General features: G+C 41.3%; 1 protein-coding gene across 2 annotated transcripts in view; it reads right to left on the reverse strand.

Annotated features, from left to right (window-relative positions):
• The window catches only part of LOC115136310 (zinc finger CCHC domain-containing protein 24), a 97,152-nt gene extending 83,011 nt beyond the window's left edge, over window positions 1–14,141 (reverse strand). The window contains exon 1 of one of the 2 annotated variants that reach the window (XM_065023109.1): window positions 13,572–14,141. In XM_065023109.1, coding sequence (XP_064879181.1) covers window positions 13,572–13,808 — 237 coding nt within the window. In that variant the 5' untranslated portion in view covers window positions 13,809–14,141. The remainder of the gene's footprint in view (window positions 1–13,571) is intronic. The other variant, XM_029671897.2, reaches the window with a different exon arrangement.
• Window positions 14,142–20,266: the final 6,125 nt, after the last annotated feature.

A 20,266-nucleotide genomic window follows, 5' to 3' on the forward strand; every position in this document is an offset into this window, starting at 1 on the left:
GATATGTAGCCTGTACTAGAGAAATGTGATGTTTGAAATGAAATAAGTTTGCTAATATGGGTGAATGTTAATGGGGACAATTGATGGCTACAACAATCAAACTAGCAGTAGTAGTTTAAAGGATAATAAAACAAAACTCTGCTCCCCATTAATGTTATTAACTTTCTACTTTTCGTTATCGCATCAATTCAGGCAATTTATCACAATATGGATTTTTGCCCATATCGCCCAGCTCTACTATAGACTCAGAATACTATAGATAGTGTACATTTTATATACGGCTTTCTGTGCCTAGGGCTGTTGCGCTGACCATATTACCGCCACACCGGCCTTCACAAGTCATGAAGGCAGTCAAGTCATGAAGGCAGTCAAATTCCACATGTTTAGTCACGGTAATTAGGCTTCTCCAAGCTCTGATGCTGCTGCTGGTCATTAGTAGTGGGATCTATCGCATCCCACTAACTGTCCCAGACTATGTTTGGATTATTTATTTCTCGCACAGAATAGGTTGACTTTTGTAATATGGGGGATAGGAGATTGACATAGGCTAGTGCTTTTGCTGTTCATTAGGCCTCCTCATCTTGTTAGCTGACGAAAAGTAGATGTGGACAGTTCTTCCAATATCTTCAATATGCACCTCAGAATCGGATAAGGACGCGGAGTTGCGTCCCCGATTTTGTGAGCAGCACACTCAGGGAGAGGGCACAACGCAGCACTCCGGGCCAAAAAGGCATGGATTTTTTTAGGGTACATTACGGCCACAAAGCGGATGCGGCTGTGAAATTTGAGACATTATCAAATTGTGAATGAGAGACTATTGGAGTGTGAACAGCCTGCTCAAAAAACAAAGCAGAGCTCATACCTTTCAAGCTACTTTTTTCAAATCATCATTAGAGTCTCATCATGCAGCCTTACAATGTATTAAAAATCTAAACATATAGTCCACCGTTTGTAGAACAACTAAAGTTACATTAATAACTCTAAATTAAGCATATAGGTGTATCTATTTCTATGTTAAGCACTCAACCCAGAAAAACCTCATTTATATATTTAAAAAAAACTTTGTTCAATTGTATTCTTCATACAATAAAATATCAAATAATGCCACAGAATTATAAGCAAATCTTGTCTGCTAAATGAATTAGTGTTTGGCATAGCCACCTCAGGACAACTCAGAGTCTGCTATTATTTTCTTCTGAAATAGGCTACATTTTCATCATATCATGTTCCTTTAGACGTGTCCAAAATAAATCATGGATTTATTGATAAGGTGTAGGCTATATTACATGGATTCATTAGACTTTTTAAAGTGGCTTGTAGGCTGTGTGGAAGCCAGGAGATGCTAAATGTGTTTATGTTAATTCACGGTCAATGACTGTGCGGCGACAGATATTTGCTTCACAATCACCAGCTGACGAAATTTTGTGACCGCCACAGCCCTATCTGTGCCCCGATATCAAATCAATATAAGGTAAACCATACAGTACATCAACCACTATATAAAGTCATCATGACCTATAAAGTCATAGAGCCCCTCGTAGAGCACCTCTCTCACCCTAGGCTGTAAATCCAGCTGTCTTCCCAAAGGAAAGAGACTTCACAGACAACTGCTAATGGTGTGTGTGTTTGTGTGTGTGCGTGTGTGCATGCATGTGCATGCCTTCATGCATACATGCACACAAGTACACGTGTGTGGGTTTGTGTGTTTGGGCACATACTGTACATGTCCGTGAGTAGTTACATTCCCAAATAGCAACTCCAAAAATAATGTCTCTGTTAGGTGGTGTCTCCGTTAGGTGGTGTCTCGAATGGCATCCTATTCACTCTATAATGCAGTACTTTTGAACAGAGCTCATTTTAGGCAAGAACGATTTTGCACACAACCATTGACTTAATTTAATCTGATTATCTACTCTATTTCTCCAATACAAATACAGCCGAAGTCGGAAGTTTACATACACTTAGGTTGGAGTCATTAAAACTTGTTTCTCAACCACTCCACAAATTTCTTGTTAACAAACTATAGTTTTGGCAAGTCGGTTAGGACATCTACTTTGTGCATGACACAAGGAATTTTTCCAACAATTGTTCACAGACAGATCACTGTATCACAATTCCAGTGGGTCAGAATTTACATACACTAAGTTGACTGCCTTTAAACAGCTTGGAAAATTTCAGAAAATGATGACATGGCTTTAGAAGCTTCTGATAGGGGAATTGACATAATTTGAGTCAATTGGAGGTGTACCTGTGGATGTATTTCAAGGCCTACCTTCAAACTCAGTGCCTCTTTGCTTGATATCATGGGAAAATCATAAGAAATCAGCCAAGACCTCAGAAAATAATTGTGGACCTCTACAAGTCTGATTCATCCTTGGGAGCAATTTCCAAACGCCTGAAGGTACCACGTTCATCTGTACAAGCAATAGTACGTACACAAGTATAAACACCATGGGACCACGGAGCCGTCATACCGCTCAGGAAGGAGACGCGTTCTGTCTCCTAGAGATGAACGTACTTTGGCACGAAAAGTGCAAATCAATTCCAGAACAGCAGCAAAGGACATTGTGAAGATGCTGGAGGAAACAGGTACAAAAGTATTTATATCCACAGTAAAACGAGACATTACGTGGAATGCCGCTCAGCAAGTAAGAAGCCACTGCCCCAAAACCACCATAAAAAAGCCAGACTACGGTTTGTAACTGTACATGGGGACAAAGATCCTACTTCTTGGAGAAATGTCCTCTGGTCTGATGAAACAAAAATAGAACTGTTTAGCCATAATGACCATCGTTATGTTTGGAGGAAAAGGGGGAGGCTTGCAAGCCGAAGAACACCATCCCAACCGTGAAGCACAGGGGTGGCAGCATCATGTTGTGGGGCTGCTTTGCTGCAGGAGGGACTGGTGCACTTCACAAAATAGATGGCATCATGAGGCAGGAAAAATGATGTGGATACATTGAAGCAACATCTCAAGACATCAGTTAAAGCTTGGTCGCAAATGGGTCTTCCAAATGGACAATGACCACAAGCATACTTTCAAAGTCGGCAAAATGGCTTAAGAACAACAAAGTCAAGGTATTGGAGTGGCCATCACAAAGCCATGACCTCAATACCATAGAAAATGTGTGGGCAGAACTGAAAACGTGTGTGCGAGCAAGGAGGCCTACAAACCAAAAGACTCAGTTAGACCAGCTCTGTCAGGAGGAATGGGCCAAAATTCGCCCAATTTATTGTGGGAAGCTTGTGGAAGGCTACACAAAACGTTTTACCCACGTTAAACAATTTAAAGGCAATGCTACCAAATACTAATTGAGTGTATGTAAACTTCTGACCCACAGGGAATGTGATGAAAGAAATAAAAGCTGAAATAAATCACTCTCTACTATTATTCTGAAATTTCACATTCTTAAAATAAAGTGGTGATTCTAACTGACCTAAGACAGGGCATTTTTACTCGGATTAAATGTCAGAAATTGTGAAAAACTGAGTTTAAATGTACTTGGCTAAGATGTATGTAAACTTCCCACTTCAACTGTAGGTTAAAGGGGCAATCAGCAGTTGCTACTTACCGACATAAGAAATGAATGATATGTACCCATTGATACTTGAAAAATATAACTTATAAATGTCTCATGAGCATAGTTCAACTGTCACACTCCATCAGAAGAGAAGAGAAGCGTGCTTTATGTCAATGTTTGTAAACAAAGTAAATAAAAAACAAACACCATATAGCCTCAAAACATTGCTCAAAATATCATTTTGATATCATGGATGGTCTGTACTCATATAGTTCTGTCTATGATTTGAGAGTGGTTTTATTTCTCCAGCCCCACCCCTCAGCTTTTTACCGAAACATGGTCAGGTAGTTTCTATTGTTATTATCTCAATACTGGTGATTGTCGTTTTAAGTTATTAGAGTTGCCTACCACTGGATTGCAAGCAAGGATATCAGGAGCAATACGGTCTCCTGTGCAATATTCAATATTGAGCAGATTCACTAGCCTGGAATCCAGGCCAGATTTGTGCCAATATTCCACTCCTTGCCACTCTGTGGCATATTCCTTATGGAAAAACCACATGAATTTCACATGTGAGCACAAGTGAATTGTTCCAAAAACACGTTTTCATGTGATCACATTTGATCTTACAGTACCTGAAGTTAATGTGATAGCATGTGACAGCATATAAAGCAATATGTGACAACATGAAACTACACATGATGCGAAGTGTTCTAAAAACACGTTTTTAACATAATTTCTCATTTGAAATCTCACGTGAAATCATGTGATTTTCCACATGAAATCATGTCGTTTTTCTGTAAGGGGTGACAAAATAAATTGAAATACATATTTCATATAGATGTAAAAGAAATACTGCCCGCCTCTGTTCACAACCACTTTAACCACACATTTTCCTCACAACAAAACCCCTTTCTTTATTTCCACATTTTGATTTGATGAGACAACATCACGTCATCGATGACAAAAACATACACATGACTTATTCCAACAGATCAAGTCTCAGGAGTGGGTTGTTGTACTTGGCGTTGCAGTGAGGTTGAGAAAAACATGCCCAATCTGCTTCAACTGTTTCCAGATTGTGTGTGTGCATGTTCATTCAGTTTTTGCAACACTACTCAAGGGGTGATCGTATGACATTACACAATGGGTTTTAATGTATAAAGACCACACATGTTTCAGAGGCCTGGTTTATGTTAAATGGGTGCAAAAGTCTCTATAGCTGGGCGGCAGGTAGCCTAGCGGTTAGGAGTATTGGCCCAGTAACCGAAATGTCGCTGGTTCGACGTGCCCTTGAGCAAAGCACAACAAATGAAAAATTATCAGCTCCAATTGTCAGCGGATAAAAAGCTGGGCTTTCCTACTTTACTTGTAACATTACTGTCCTTTACTTTCCTTGAAAAATATCCTCAAACTTTGTTGCGCTCGTCAGAATTTCCTTGAATTGCTGCTAGGGAAGAGTGGGGGACATTGTTGAATCAACGTTGTTTCCACACCATTTCAACCTAAAAATGTCATGCGATTGTCACACCCTGACCATAGTTTGCTTTGTATGTTTCTATGTTTTGGTTGGTCAGGGTGTGATCTGAGTGGGCATTCTATGTTGGATGTCTTGTTTGTCTATTTCTATGTCTGGCCTGATATGGTTCTCAATCAGAGGCAGGTGTTAGTCATTGTCTCTGATTGGGAACCATATTTAGGTAGCCTGGGTTTCACTGTGTGTTTGTGGGTGATTGTTCCTGTCTCTGTGTTTTGCACCAGATAGGACTGTTTTAGGTTTTCGCACGTGTGTTGTTAGTTTATTCGTGTACAGTTTCTTTATTAAAGTACAATGAATAACAACCACGCTGCATTTTGGTCCGCCTCTACTTCACCTAAAGAAAGCGTTACAGAATCACCCACCACAACAGGACCAAGCGGCGTGGTAACGGGCAGGAGCAGCGTAATAAGGATTTCTGGACTTGGGAAGAAATCCTCGACGGGAGAGGACTCTGGGCAAAGCCAGGTGAGTGTCGCCGCCCCAAGGTGCAGCAGGAGAAACGGCAGCAGGAGCAGCGAGAGGAATGGACTTGGGAGGACGAATTGGACGGAGAAGGACCCTGGGCTCAGCCTGGAGAATATCGCCGCCCCAAAGAAGGCGCCAGAGCCCCTCAGCCCAGAGGCGCCAGAGCCCCTCAGCCCAGAGGCGCCAGAGCCCCTCAGCCCAGAGGCGCCAGAGCCCCTCAGCCCCAGAGCCGCCGCCCCTCTGTCCCGAGCCGCCGCCCCTCTGTCCCGAGCCGCCGCCCCTCTGTCCCGAGCCGCCGTTAAGTAGGGTCGCCGTGGCTAGGAGGCCATGGAAGCGGACAAGGTGGGGGACCAAGACTACGGTGAAGTGGGGGACTAAGACTACGGTGAAGTGGGGGCCACGTCCAGCACCAGAGCCGCCACCGCGGACAGATGCCCACCCAGACCCTCCCCAATAGGTTCAGGTTTTGCGGCCGGAGTCCGTACCTTGGGGGGGGGGGGGTACTGTCACACCCTGACCATAGTTAGCTTTGTATGTTTCTATGTTTTGGTTGGTCAGGGTGTGATCTGAGTGGGCATTCTATGTTGGATGTCTTGTTTGTCTATTTCTATGTCTGGCCTGATATGGTTCTCAATCAGAGGCAGGTGTTAGTCATTGTCTCTGATTGGGAACCATATTTAGGTAGCCTGGGTTTCACTGTGTGTGTGGGTGATTGTTCCTGTCTCTGTGTTTTGCACCAGATAGGACTGTTTTAGGTTTTCGCACGTTTGTTGTTTTGTTAGTTTATTCGTGTACAGTTTCTTTATTAAAGTACAATGAATATAACAACCAAGCTGCATTTTGGTCCGCCTCTACTTCACCTAAAGAAAACCGTTACAGCGATGACATTGAATTAATGTGAAAAACGTATTGGATTTGCAAAAAGTCATCAATTTAAGGGAATTTCCTCTTTTTTAACCTAAATTCAATGACAGGGTGACATATTTGGTTGTTTCGAAGTTGAATTCACATTAGTTGAGCACTCAACCAAATGTAAATCAATACCAGACATTGAACTGATGTCTGTGCCAAGTGGGTATCAATAAGGAGAGACCGGGGGAAGTTGTAATAGATTTTATCTTTGTATCTATTAGAGACCTGTTTGGGTTAGTGATCAGTAGTAGAGCAGCTCTCTATTCAACCTGTTGGGTTAGTGATAATTTGTAGAGCAGCTCTCTATTCAACCTGTGGGGTAGTGATCAGTAGTAGAGCAGCTCTCTATTCAACCTGTTGGGTTAGTGATCAGTAGTAGGGTGGCTCTCTATTCAACCTGTTGGGTTAGTGATCAGTAGTAGGGCGGCTCTCTATTCAACCTGTTGGGTTAGTGGTAATTTGTACAACAGCGCTCTATTCAACCTGTTGGGTTAGTGATCAGTAGTAGAGCAGCTCTCTATTCAACCTGTTGGGTTAGTGATCAGTAGTAGAGCAGCTCTCTATTGAACCTGTTGGGTTAGTGATCAGTAGTAGAGTGGCTGTCTATTCAACCTGTTGGGTTAGTGATCAGTTGTAGAGCGGCTCTCTATTCAACCTGTTGGGTTAGTGATAATTTGTAGAGCAGCTCTCTATTCAACCTGTTGGGTTAGTGATCAGTAGTAGAGCAGCTCTCTATTCAACCTGTTGGGTTAGTGATAATTTGTACAACAGCGCTCTATTCAACCTGTTGGGTTAGTGATCAGTAGTAGAGCAGCTCTCTATTGAACCTGTTGGGCTAGTGATAATTTGTAGAGCAGCGCTCTATTCAACCTGTTGGGTTAGTGATCAGTAGTAGAGCAGCTCTCTATTCAACCTGTTGGGTTAGTGATAATTTGTAGAGCAGCTCTCTATTCAACCTGTTGGGTTAGTGATCAGTAGTAGAGCAGCTCTCTATTCAACCTGTTGGGTTAGTGATCAGTAGTAGAGTGGCTCTCTATTCAACCTGTTGGGTTAGTGATCAGTAGTAGAGCAGCTCTCTATTCAACCTGTTGGGTTAGTGATCAGTAGTAGAGCAGCTCTCTATTCAACCTGTTGGGTTAGTGATCAGTAGTAGAGCAGCTCTCTATTCAACCTGTTGGGTTAGTGATCAGTAGTAGAGTGGCTCTCTATTCAACCTGTTGGGTTAGTGATCAGTTGTAGAGCAGCTCTCTATTCAACCTGTTGGGTTAGTGATAATTTGTAGAGCAGCGCTCTATTCAACCTGTTGGGTTAGTGATCAGTAGTAGAGTAGCTCTCTATTCAACCTGTTGGGTTAGTGATCAGTAGTAGAGCAGCTCTCTATTGAACCTGTTGGGTTAGTGATAATTTGTAGAGCAGCTCTATTCAACCTGTGGGGTTAGTGATCAGTCGTAGAGCAGCTCTCTATTCAACCTGTTGGGTTAGTGATCAGTAGTAGAGCAGCTCTCTATTCAACCTGTTGGGTTGGTGATCAGTTGTAGAGCAGCTCTCTATTCAACCTGTTGGGTTAGTGATCAGTTGTAGAGCAGCTCTCGATTGAACCTGTTGGGTTAGTGATAAGTTGTAGAGCAGCTCTCTATTCAACCTGTTGGGTTAGTGATCAGTAGTAGAGCAGCTCTCTATTCAACCTGTTGGGTTAGTGATCAGTTGTAGAGCAGCTCTCTATTCAACCTGTTGGGTTAGTGATCAGTAGTAGAGCAGCTCTCTATTGAACCTGTTGGGTTAGTGATCAGTTGTAGAGCAGCTCTCTATTCAACCTGTTGGGTTAGTGATCAGTAGTAGAGCAGCTCTCTATTCAACCTGTTGGGTTAGTGATCAGTAGTAGAGCAGCTCTCTATTGAACCTGTTGGGTTAGTGATCAGTAGTAGAGTGGCTCTCTATTCAACCTGTTGGGTTAGTGATCAGTTGTAGAGCGGCTCTCTATTCAACCTGTTGGGTTAGTGATAATTTGTAGAGCAGCTCTCTATTCAACCTGTTGGGTTAGTGATCAGTAGTAGAGCAGCTCTCTATTCAACCTGTTGGGTTAGTGATAATTTGTACAACAGCGCTCTATTCAACCTGTTGGGTTAGTGATCAGTAGTAGAGCAGCTCTCTATTGAACCTGTTGGGCTAGTGATAATTTGTAGAGCAGCGCTCTATTCAACCTGTTGGGTTAGTGATCAGTAGTAGAGCAGCTCTCTATTGAACCTGTTGGGCTAGTGATAATTTGTAGAGCAGCGCTCTATTCAACCTGTTGGGTTAGTGATCAGTAGTAGAGCAGCTCTCTATTCAACCTGTTGGGTTAGTGATAATTTGTAGAGCAGCTCTCTATTCAACCTGTTGGGTTAGTGATCAGTAGTAGAGCAGCTCTCTATTCAACCTGTTGGGTTAGTGATCAGTAGTAGAGTGGCTCTCTATTCAACCTGTTGGGTTAGTGATCAGTAGTAGAGCAGCTCTCTATTCAACCTGTTGGGTTAGTGATCAGTAGTAGAGCAGCTCTCTATTCAACCTGTTGGGTTAGTGATCAGTAGTAGAGCAGCTCTCTATTCAACCTGTTGGGTTAGTGATCAGTAGTAGAGTGGCTCTCTATTCAACCTGTTGGGTTAGTGATCAGTTGTAGAGCAGCTCTCTATTCAACCTGTTGGGTTAGTGATAATTTGTAGAGCAGCGCTCTATTCAACCTGTTGGGTTAGTGATCAGTAGTAGAGTAGCTCTCTATTCAACCTGTTGGGTTAGTGATCAGTAGTAGAGCAGCTCTCTATTGAACCTGTTGGGTTAGTGATAATTTGTAGAGCAGCTCTATTCAACCTGTGGGGTTAGTGATCAGTCGTAGAGCAGCTCTCTATTCAACCTGTTGGGTTAGTGATCAGTAGTAGAGCAGCTCTCTATTCAACCTGTTGGGTTGGTGATCAGTTGTAGAGCAGCTCTCTATTCAACCTGTTGGGTTAGTGATCAGTTGTAGAGCAGCTCTCGATTGAACCTGTTGGGTTAGTGATAAGTTGTAGAGCAGCTCTCTATTCAACCTGTTGGGTTAGTGATCAGTAGTAGAGCAGCTCTCTATTCAACCTGTTGGGTTAGTGATCAGTTGTAGAGCAGCTCTCTATTCAACCTGTTGGGTTAGTGATCAGTAGTAGAGCAGCTCTCTATTGAACCTGTTGGGTTAGTGATAAGTTGTAGAGCAGCTCTCTATTCAACCTGTTGGGTTAGTGATCAGTAGTAGAGCAGCTCTCTATTCAAAGTTACAATCATGGTCTTGAATGAGACTACATTTGTTCTGGTCTTTTTCTGGGACCAAATAATCATGCCATTTCTTGTGAACACAGATCTGGCATTTTACCAACCCCTTGCAATGAGAGGTTGAGTGTTCAAATCTCATCACAGACAACTTCAGCATTTGAGCTATTTAGCAACTTCTTACTACTTGTGAGCTACTTAGCATATTAGCTAACACTTACTCGGGGTTAGCTTTTTTTTAAACCTTTATTTAACTAGGCAACTTAACTCAGTTAAGAACAAGTTATTATTTACAATGACGGCCTACACTGGCCAAACCCAGACGACGCTGGGCCAATTGTGCACCGCCCTATGGGACTCCCAATCAAGGCCGGTTGTGATACTGCCTGGATTCAAACCAGGGTGTCTGTAGTGACACCTCTAGCACTGAGATGCAGTGCCTTAGACCGCTGCTCCACTTGGGTCATTGTCCTGTTGCATCACCCAACTTCTGTTGAGCTTCAATTGGCAGACAGATAGCCTTACATTATCCTGCAAAATGTCTTGATAAACGTGGGAATACATTTTTCAGTCGATGATAGCAAGTTGTCCAGGCCCTGAGCAGCCCCAAACCATGATGCTCCCTCCACCATACTTTACAGTTGGGATGAGGTTTTGATGTTAGTGTGCTGTGCCTTTTTTTTCTCCACACAGTGCTGTGTGTTCCTTCCAAACAACTCAACTTTAGTTTAATCTGTCCACAGAATATTTTGCCAGAAGCGCTGTGGAACATCTAGGTGCTCTTTTGAGAACTTCAGACATGCAGCAATGGTTTTTTTGGACAGTAATGTCTTCTTCCACAGTGTCCTCCCATGAACACCATTCTTGTTCAGTGTTTTACGTATCGTAGACTCGTCAAAAGAAATGTTAGAATGTTCCAGAGATTTCTGTAAGTCTTTAGCTGACATTCTAGTATTCTTCTTAACCTTATTAAGCATTCTGCACGGTGCTCTTGCAGTCATCTTTGCAGGACGGCCACTCTTAGGGAGAGTAGCAACAGTGCTGAACTTTCTCCATTTATAGGCAGTTTATCTTACCGTGGACTGATGAACATCAAGGCTTTAAGAGATACTTTTGTAACCCTGTCCAGATTTATGCAAGACAACAATTCTTAATCTTAGATCTCCTGAGATCTATTTGTTCGAGGCATGGTTCACATCAGGCAATGCTTCTTGTGAATAGCAAACTCAAATTGTATAGAGCAGGGCAGATCTAACCAACATCTCCAAACTTGTCTCATTGATTAGACACCAGGTTAGCTGACTCCTGACTCCAGGTTAGCTCCTGGAAAAGTCATTAGCCTAGGGGTTCACATACTGTCACACCCTGATCTGTTTCACCGGTCCTTGTGATTGTCTCCACCCCCTCCAGGTGTGGCTTATTTTCCCCAGTGTATTTATCCCTGTGTTTCCTGTCTCTCTGTGCCAGTTTGTATTGTATGTTCAAGTCAACCGACGTGGTTTTTCCCGTGCTCCTGCTTTTCTTTTCGCTTCTACTAATCCTCCCGGTTTTGACCTTTGCTTGTTTTCCGGACTCCATTCCCGCCTGCCTGCCCTGACCTCCAGCCTGCCTGACCATTCTGCCTGCCCTGACCTCGAGCCTGCCATTCTGTACCTCTGGAACTGGTTTTGACCTTTTGCCTGTCCACGACCATTCTCTTGCCTACCCCTTTTGGATGGTTAATAAACATCTTGGACTCTAATCATCTGTCTCCTGTGTCTGCATCTGGGTCTCGCCTTGTGCCCTTATACATACTTTTTACAACCTACACTGTGAATACTTAAATGATGTATTCAATATTGAAAAATACAATAATACAATCATTTGTGTGTTATTAGTTTAAGCACACTGTGTCTGTCTATTGTTGTGACTAAGATGAATATCAGATCAAATTTGATGACTAATTTAGGCATTCATTCAGACCCATAACCCTTCATGCCTTGCGAAGAAGAGAAAGCCTTCTGCATCTCTTTCTAGTCCTATATTATTCAAGTATGCAGTTAGAATGATGAAGATAAGGACAACCAAACGTATTTAATTTAACTGTTTAAAGCGAGGAAGGAATCAGCAACACGAGAGAGAGAAAGAGGAGGTAGGCTAATAACATTAGGGGACATATTATGATTTTTTTTAATCAATTCCGCTAGCCTGTAATTGTAACTTTGTAGTCCTCATGTGCTGCACCAGAATGGCATGTTCTCTACTGCTTTATCATGGTTTGAACGGAATGCATAATTCCAGTCCATATAATACAGTATAATACAGTACAGTATTGAATAACCACACAATCATTTGTGATTTTTTTTAGGCTTGGGCTCGTTAAATGTCTTTAATGTAGGGCTCATAAAATGTATTTAATCAGGCTAAGGTTTCGTCAGACTTGAATCTTCGATAAAAGCTCTAGTAAAATCCAGACATAGGCCTATTTATAAGCTTTATAATGCTTTTGAATGACACTTCTGGTTTTCTACCGGGACACCCGGGAGAAAAGTGATTTATTCACGGGATGTAACATTTGTAAAATACCAGGAAAATATTCACCCTAATGCAGACCCAAACCCAGATGCATCCTGCTCATACACGCTGGAGACTGGCCTTGCCTTTAAAACAGCCTAAACCGAGTCAGACAATTAAAAAATCATTATAAATATACACTAAAAAAAATCCTTGTTTTTGAAAGGAAAGCAAAAAAAAATGTCCATTAAAATAACATAAAATTGATCCGAAATACAGTGTATATATTGTTAATGTTATAAATGACTATTGTAGTTGGAAACAGATATTTTTTTTTACGGAATATCAACATAGGATTACACAGAGGCCCATTATCAGCAACCATCACTCCTGTGTTCCAATGGCATGTTGTGTTAGCCAATCCAAGTTCATCATTTCAAAAGACTAATTGATCATTAGAAAACCCTTTCGCAATTATGTTAGCACAGCTGAAAACTCTGGTGCTGATTAAAGAAGCAATAAAACTGGCCTTCTTTAGACTAGTTGAGTATCTGGAGCATCAGCATATGTGGGTTTGATTACAGGCTCAAAATGGCCAGAAACAAATAACTTTCTTCTGAAACTCATCAGTCTATTCTTCTTCTGAGAAATGAAGACTATTCCATGGGAGAAATTGACAAGAAACGGAATATCTCGTACAACGCTGTGTCCTACTCCCTTCACAGAACAGCGCAAACTGACTCTAGCCAGAATAGAAAGAGGAGTGGGAGGCCCCGGTGCACAACTGGGCAAGAGGACAAGTACATTAGAGTGTCTAGCTTGACAAACAGATGCCTAACAAGTCCTCAACTGGTAGCTTCATTAAATAGTACCCACAAAACACCAGTCTCAAAGTCAACAGTGTAGAGGCCGACTCTGGGATGCTGGCCTTCTAGGCAGAGTTCCTCTGTCCAGTGTCTGTGTTCTTTTGCCCACTAATCAATTAGGCCTACCTGCCATAGTCTAGTAATAATTCTTATGTTATGCTAAACTTGTGCATGTTGAATTCTCTAAACTTTCTTGCTTGAATAGGCTCTCGTGGAATCAGATATTGCCCTAATAGGTCTGAAAAGTTAATGAGCACGTCTTTATATTTGTCGATATACGAAATATCCATGGCAGTTATGAGTAGGCTACCAGAATACCCAATGTTGCACACACACACACTATCAAACATTTTACAAAACAGCGCTCAACATACGATGGGATATATGCAAATACAAACAGATCGTAGCCTATATACGCTATTTAGTTAACGTTGGCAATAACATAATGGTAATATAATTCCATAATAGGGTAAACAATTACAGACTGAACGATGCGTCTCTAACCTCATTCCGCTGGAGCTGAAAAAAGTTGTTGAGATAGTTGGAGTTTAGGGACGAGCTCAGGTCCGCCGCAGGAGTCTTGCAGTAGTTCAGCTCCGGGTGGGAAGAGTTGGGTTCGGGTCTAAAGGCGTCAAAAGCGCTGGTCTGGTGAGTGTCTTGCAAAGAGAGGTATACCCAATTCAGTAGCTGTGCAGGCTGGTACACGGAGGCACTGGTGTCTATGGCAGACATCAAGCTCATCTTTCAAATGGGTACACTCACTCTTCACCGCAGCTATGTTTTTGGATTGCTTTCAATTTTGAGAATCCTGCTCACTGTCGCTCACTCTCTCTTTCTAAACTTCAACGGATTCGCCGTTTTCTTTTTCCCACCGGGCCGTGGCAATCGTTTTTTGTTCCTCTTCCCGTAAGAACCCTATATCATCCTCGTGCTGGGAGCCTAGTCCCAGATTTTACGCGGTTACGCAAAAGTCATTGCTCTAACATGTCAGTATAAAACGTTTTCAGCCGCTACTCACGGCCCGTTATCTCCCTTTATTTGCAGTGGGGCAGCCACCCCAGAGCCTCATTGAATATGCAACGTACATTGGGGTGCGTCATGACGCACGCCGGCGAATCAGGGTTTTAATTCACAAGGCTATACACAAAACTTTTTTTTATTTTTTATCCCTCGCTCTCTACGTTGATGACCTGATACCTATTGAATCTCTGAGGGTTTACTGTTGACTTTTGACATTGTGAAAATATATATATTTTTAAATGTATCAAAGCAATAAAGTTAGGTTAATGTTAATACTTTTTTAGGCCTACCTTTTCATTTTACATTTACATACATTTAAGTCATTTAGCAGACGCTCTTATCCAGAGCGTTCCTTCAGATGATTTGTTGCCTGGTTCATTATTTCATATTTAACCAGGAACTTCATTGGTTTATTGGCCTACTGATGAATATTAATTGATGTAAATGAGTTGCTGAGATGTTGTATGTGGTCTAGGCCTTTTACACCCTTCTCGCTTTGCACGCACACCTGTCTGTGCTTCAAACCTGTCTGTTAGCTATTCAGCCCCGCAAAACGGGCGCAGTGCTACCACAGACTGGAAGTAGTGGAAAGTGGGGGGGGGACTTCTAACAACTGGATTTAATAGTTTCTTGTGCGTGGCTCAGTGATGTAAGGGATGCATTTGTCATAAGAATTGTCTACTGACTATAGATATACCTCCCAACTGACTATGGATATACCTCCCAACTGACTATGGATATACCTCCCAACTGACTATGGATATACCTCCCAACTGACTATGGATATACCTCCCAACTGACTATGGATATACCTCCCAACTGACTATGGATATACCTCCCAACTGACTATGGATATACCTCCCAACTGACTATGGATATACCTCCCAACTGACTATGGATATACCTCCCAACTGACTATAGATATACCTCCCAACTGACTATGGATATACCTCCCAACTGACTATGGATATACCTCCCAACTGACTATAGATATACCTCCCAACTGACTATGGATATACCTCCCAACTGACTATGGATATACCTCCCAACTGACTATGGATATACCTCCCAACTGACTATGGATATACCTCCCAACTGACTATGGATATACCTCCCAACTGACTATGGATATACCTCCCAACTGACTATGGATATACCTCCCAACTGACTATGGATATACCTCCCAACTGACTATGGATATACCTCCCAACTGACTATGGATATACCTCCCAACTGACTATGGATATACCTCCCAACTGACTATGGATATACCTCCCAACTGACTATGGATATACCTCCCAACTGACTATGGATATACCTCCCAACTGACTATGGATATACCTCCCAACTGACTATGGATATACCTCCCAACTGACTATGGATATACCTCCCAACTGACTATGGATATACCTCCCAACTGACTATGGATATACCTCCCAACTGACTATGGATATACCTCCCAACTGACTATGGATATACCTCCCAACTGACTATAGATATACCTCCCAACTGACTATGGATATACCTCCCAACTGACTAGAGATATACCTCCCAACTGACTATAGATATACCTCCCAACTGACTATGGATATACCTCCCAACTGACTATAGATATACCTCCCAACTGACTATGGATATACCTCCCAACTGACTATAGATATACCTCCCAACTGACTGGATATACCTCCCAACTGACTATAGATATACCTCCCAACTGACTATGGATATACCTCCCAACTGACTATGGATATACCTCCCAACTGACTATGGATATACCTCCCAACTGACTATGGATATACCTCCCAACTGACTATAGATATACCTCCCAACTGACTATAGATATACCTCCCAACTGACTATGGATATACCTCCCAACTGACTATGGATATACCTCCCAACTGACTATGGATATACCTCCCAACTGACTATGGATATACCTCCCAACTGACTATGGATATACCTCCCAACTGACTATGGATATACCTCCCAACTGACTATGGATATACCTCCCAACTGACTATGGATATACCTCCCAACTGACTATGGATATACCTCCCAACTGACTATGGATATACCTCCCAACTGACTATAGATATACCTCCCAACTGACTATAGATATACCTCCCAACTGACTATGGATATACCTCCCAACTGACTATGGATATACCTCCCAACTGACTATGGATATACCTCCCAACTGACTATGGATATACCTCCCAACTGACTATGGATATACCTCCCAACTGACTATGGATATACCTCCCAACTGACTATGGATATACCTCCCAACTGACTATGGATATACCTCCCAACTGACTATGGATATACCTCCCAACTGACTATGGATATACCTCCCAACTGACTATGGATATACCTCCCAACTGACTATGGATATACCTCCCAACTGACTATGGATATACCTCCCAACTGACTATGGATATACCTCCCAAATGACTATGGATATACCTCCCAACTGACTATGGATATACCTCCCAACTGACTATGGATATACCTCCCAACTGACTATGGATATACCTCCCAACTTTAAACACATTCTGCGAAACAGGTACAGTAATTTCATTGTGAATGATTCAGAACACATTCACTATGGAATGCGATTATACCTTGACTTATTAATTCATGAAATAATTTGGCCAACACTCACAAACAACCATATACATGATATGTACATGCCTGGATTACATGTGAGGTCAAAAAAAGAAGAAGAGATTATTTAGAAACTGTGAAAGATAAACATTGGGTTTAATAGCTTATGCTTGGTGTTGTGTCACTCCGATCACACTCACCCCAATTAGGCCTAATCCTAGGGAAGAAGGGGTAAACAAATGGTTGTGTTTATTCAGCTATAGACAGAGGTGAGATTCCCAGGCTTCTGCCAACATTTGCTCTCCATCCCCCCACGGTTGTGTACCTGCCTTGGAACCTTAAGCTTGAAGCCTACTAGTTGAAGCCTACATGTTCTGAACAGGTATCCCACAGCATAGGAATACAGCTTTGTGTGGCTAGATTTGTTTTGTTACTGGCTTTCAATTATCCTGTTTGACTGTTCATCTGTTCAAGGTCTAACAGGCTAGAGGAAATATCTGTGATAAAAAAACATCAACTGTTGAGTAGTACAATTGGAAGAAATTATAGGCCTACTGATAGACCTACTGTCAGACAACAGTGGCACTAACGAGTTATATTAATAATAATAAATTATGATGAAGCTGCTGTAAGTGTTAACACAATACAGCATAAGCACATTTTATTAAATAATTTGTGATGAATAAATAGCCAAAATAGTTAAAGGAAAACCAATAAATTCACACTGCCTTAAAGAGCTTGTCTTACGTTATTCCCATTCATAGCAAAACCTCCCCCTGACAACAGTTGCACATCCTCTCACGCCCTCTTGTGGCGTCACTGGGGATAAACTGCAGTTAGGCCGAACTCAATTTCCTCTATTGGCCCTTATTCTTGAGCGGCAGAGGAGCTGTAAAGAAAAATACTGGAGGATCATAGTATAAGACAGGAAGACAAAACCAATAGAATTGGGAATTAGAACGCTAGAATGGACATGAATCTTCTTATGATGGTATAAAGGTAAGTCATTTTGATCACAGAGTTGGTCAATTATGGTTTGCCAATGTTGTGATAATATATTGTGTAAAATAATGAATTTAAAGAATTTATCTGCACTGTATGTTTGTCTAGCTAACCAGACAGTTTTTTAAAATTAACTGCTAATATGCCAACCTTCCATTCAAATAAAGGAGTCAATCCACAGCCACACTGTCTGAAATTAGGTGATGATAGAACTTAGACAAGTTGTAAATGCAATACGTAGCCTACTGATATTGTATGATATAATAGCATTCACAGCTTTCCAAGAAAACTCAAATTGAGACACTTATGGTCTGTTTAAATATCCTTTAGGGGTTATTTATACATACAATTGTTATAAAACCTGGATAAACTGTATTTATAATGAAATAACACTATTTTAGGTTGACAATAATTCTATAACACATGTTGTGATATATTACATGCCTTACTTTTATTTTACTGCATCAGTGAAATCAAGTTTATGCCTCTACTATTAATTCCAATTAGACTGTTTGGATTTCTCTCTGACCAATATGGCTGCCATTGTCCCCTGATTCGGAAACATTGAGGGTTTATGACGTTTTTTAATTACTTTTTTTATATAACCTTTATTTAACTAGGCAAGTCATTGCCACTTTATGGACAAAAGTTGTGAGGCCTATCTCACATATCTTCAGTGTTTTATTCTAATGGCTGAATCACAGAATAATCTTAATCTTTCTTAATTAATCTGTAGGTCTATTAAAGATGGAACATAAACCAATCATGGATTCAGAGAGTAAATGTATAGTTGAAGTTGAAAGTTTACATACACTTAAAACTAATTTTTCAACCACTCCACAAATTTCTTGTTATCAAACTATAGTTTTGGAAAGTCGGTTAGGACATCTACTTTGTGCATGACACAAGGAATCTTTCCAACAATTGTCTACAGATTATTTCACTTATAATTCACTGTATCAAAATTCCAGTAAGTCAGAAGATTACATACACTAAGTTGACTGTACTTTTAAACAGCTTGGAAAATTCCAGAAAATGATGTCATGGCTTTAGAAGCTTCTGATAGGCTAACTAACATCATTTGAGTCAATTGGAGGTGTACCTGTGGATGTAGTTCAAGGCCTATACCTTCAAACTCAATGCCTCTTTGCTTGACATCATGGGAAAATCATAAGAAATCAGCCAAGACCTTAGAAAACAAATTGTAGACCTCCAATCATTGACATCATGGGAAAATCAAGACCTCAGAAAAAAAATTGTAGACCTCCACAAGTCTGGTTCATCCTTGGGAGCAATTTCCAAACACCTGAAGGTACTATGTTCATCTGTACAAACAATAGTATGCAAGTAAAAACACCATGGGACCACGCAGCCGTCATACCACTCAAGAAGGAGATGCGTTCTGTCTCCTAGAGATGAAGGTACTTTGGTGCGAAAAGTGCAAATCAATCCCAGAACAACAGCACCTTGTGAAGATGCTGGAGGAAACAGGTGCAAAAGTATCTGTATCCACAGTAAAAACGAGTCCTATATCGACATAACATGAAAGGCCGTTCCGCAAGGAAGAAGAGACGGTTCCAAAACCGCCATAAAAAAGCCAGACTACGGTTTGTAACTGCACATGGGGACAAAGATCCTACTTCTTGGAGAAATGTCCTCTGGTCTGATGAAACAAAAATAGAACTGTTTAGCCATAATGACCATTGTTATGTTTGGAGGAAAAAGGGGGAGGCTTGCAAGCCGAAGAACACCATCCCAACCGTGACACACGTGGGTGGCAGCTTCATGTTGTGGGGGTGCTTTGCTGCTGGAGGGACTGGTCCACTTCACAAAATAGATGGCATCATGAGGCACGAAAATTATGTGGATATATTGAAGCAACATCTCAAGACATCAGTCAGGTATTAAAGCTTGGTCGCAAAAGGATCTTTCAAATGGACAATGACCCCAAGCATACTTCCAAAGTTGTGGCAAAATGGCTTCAGGACATCAAAGTCAAGGTATTGGAGTGGCCATCACAAAACCCTGACCTCAATCCCATAGAAAATTTGTGGGCAGAACTGAAAAGCATGTGCAAGCAAGGAGGCCTACAAACCTGACTCAGTTACACCAGCTTTGTCAGGAGGAATGGGACAAAATTCACCCAACTTATTGTGGGAAGCTTGTGGAAGGCTACCCAAAACGTTTGACCCAAGTCAATCAATTTAAAGGCAATGCTACCAAATACTAATTTGGGTGTATGTAAACTTCTGACCCACAGGGAATGTGATGAAAGAAATTAAAGCTGAAATAAATCATTCTCTCTACTATTATTCTGACATTTCACATTCTTAAAATAAAGTGGTGATCCTAACTGACCTAAAACAGCGAATTTTTACTAATGTCAGGAATTGTGAAAAACTGAGTTTAAATGTATTTATATCTATTTACCCATTGGTTTTTGAAGAATCCAACTTTTAAAATGACTTATAAGGTTAGCACAACTGTCTGTCTTTATCATAACCCAAAATATATGGTGCTATTACTCCATTACAATTCTGTAAATAAACAATGTATAACCACAAACCATG

This window comes from Oncorhynchus nerka, linkage group LG10, assembly GCF_034236695.1.
Source record: "Oncorhynchus nerka isolate Pitt River linkage group LG10, Oner_Uvic_2.0, whole genome shotgun sequence".
Classification (NCBI taxonomy): domain Eukaryota; kingdom Metazoa; phylum Chordata; class Actinopteri; order Salmoniformes; family Salmonidae; genus Oncorhynchus; species Oncorhynchus nerka.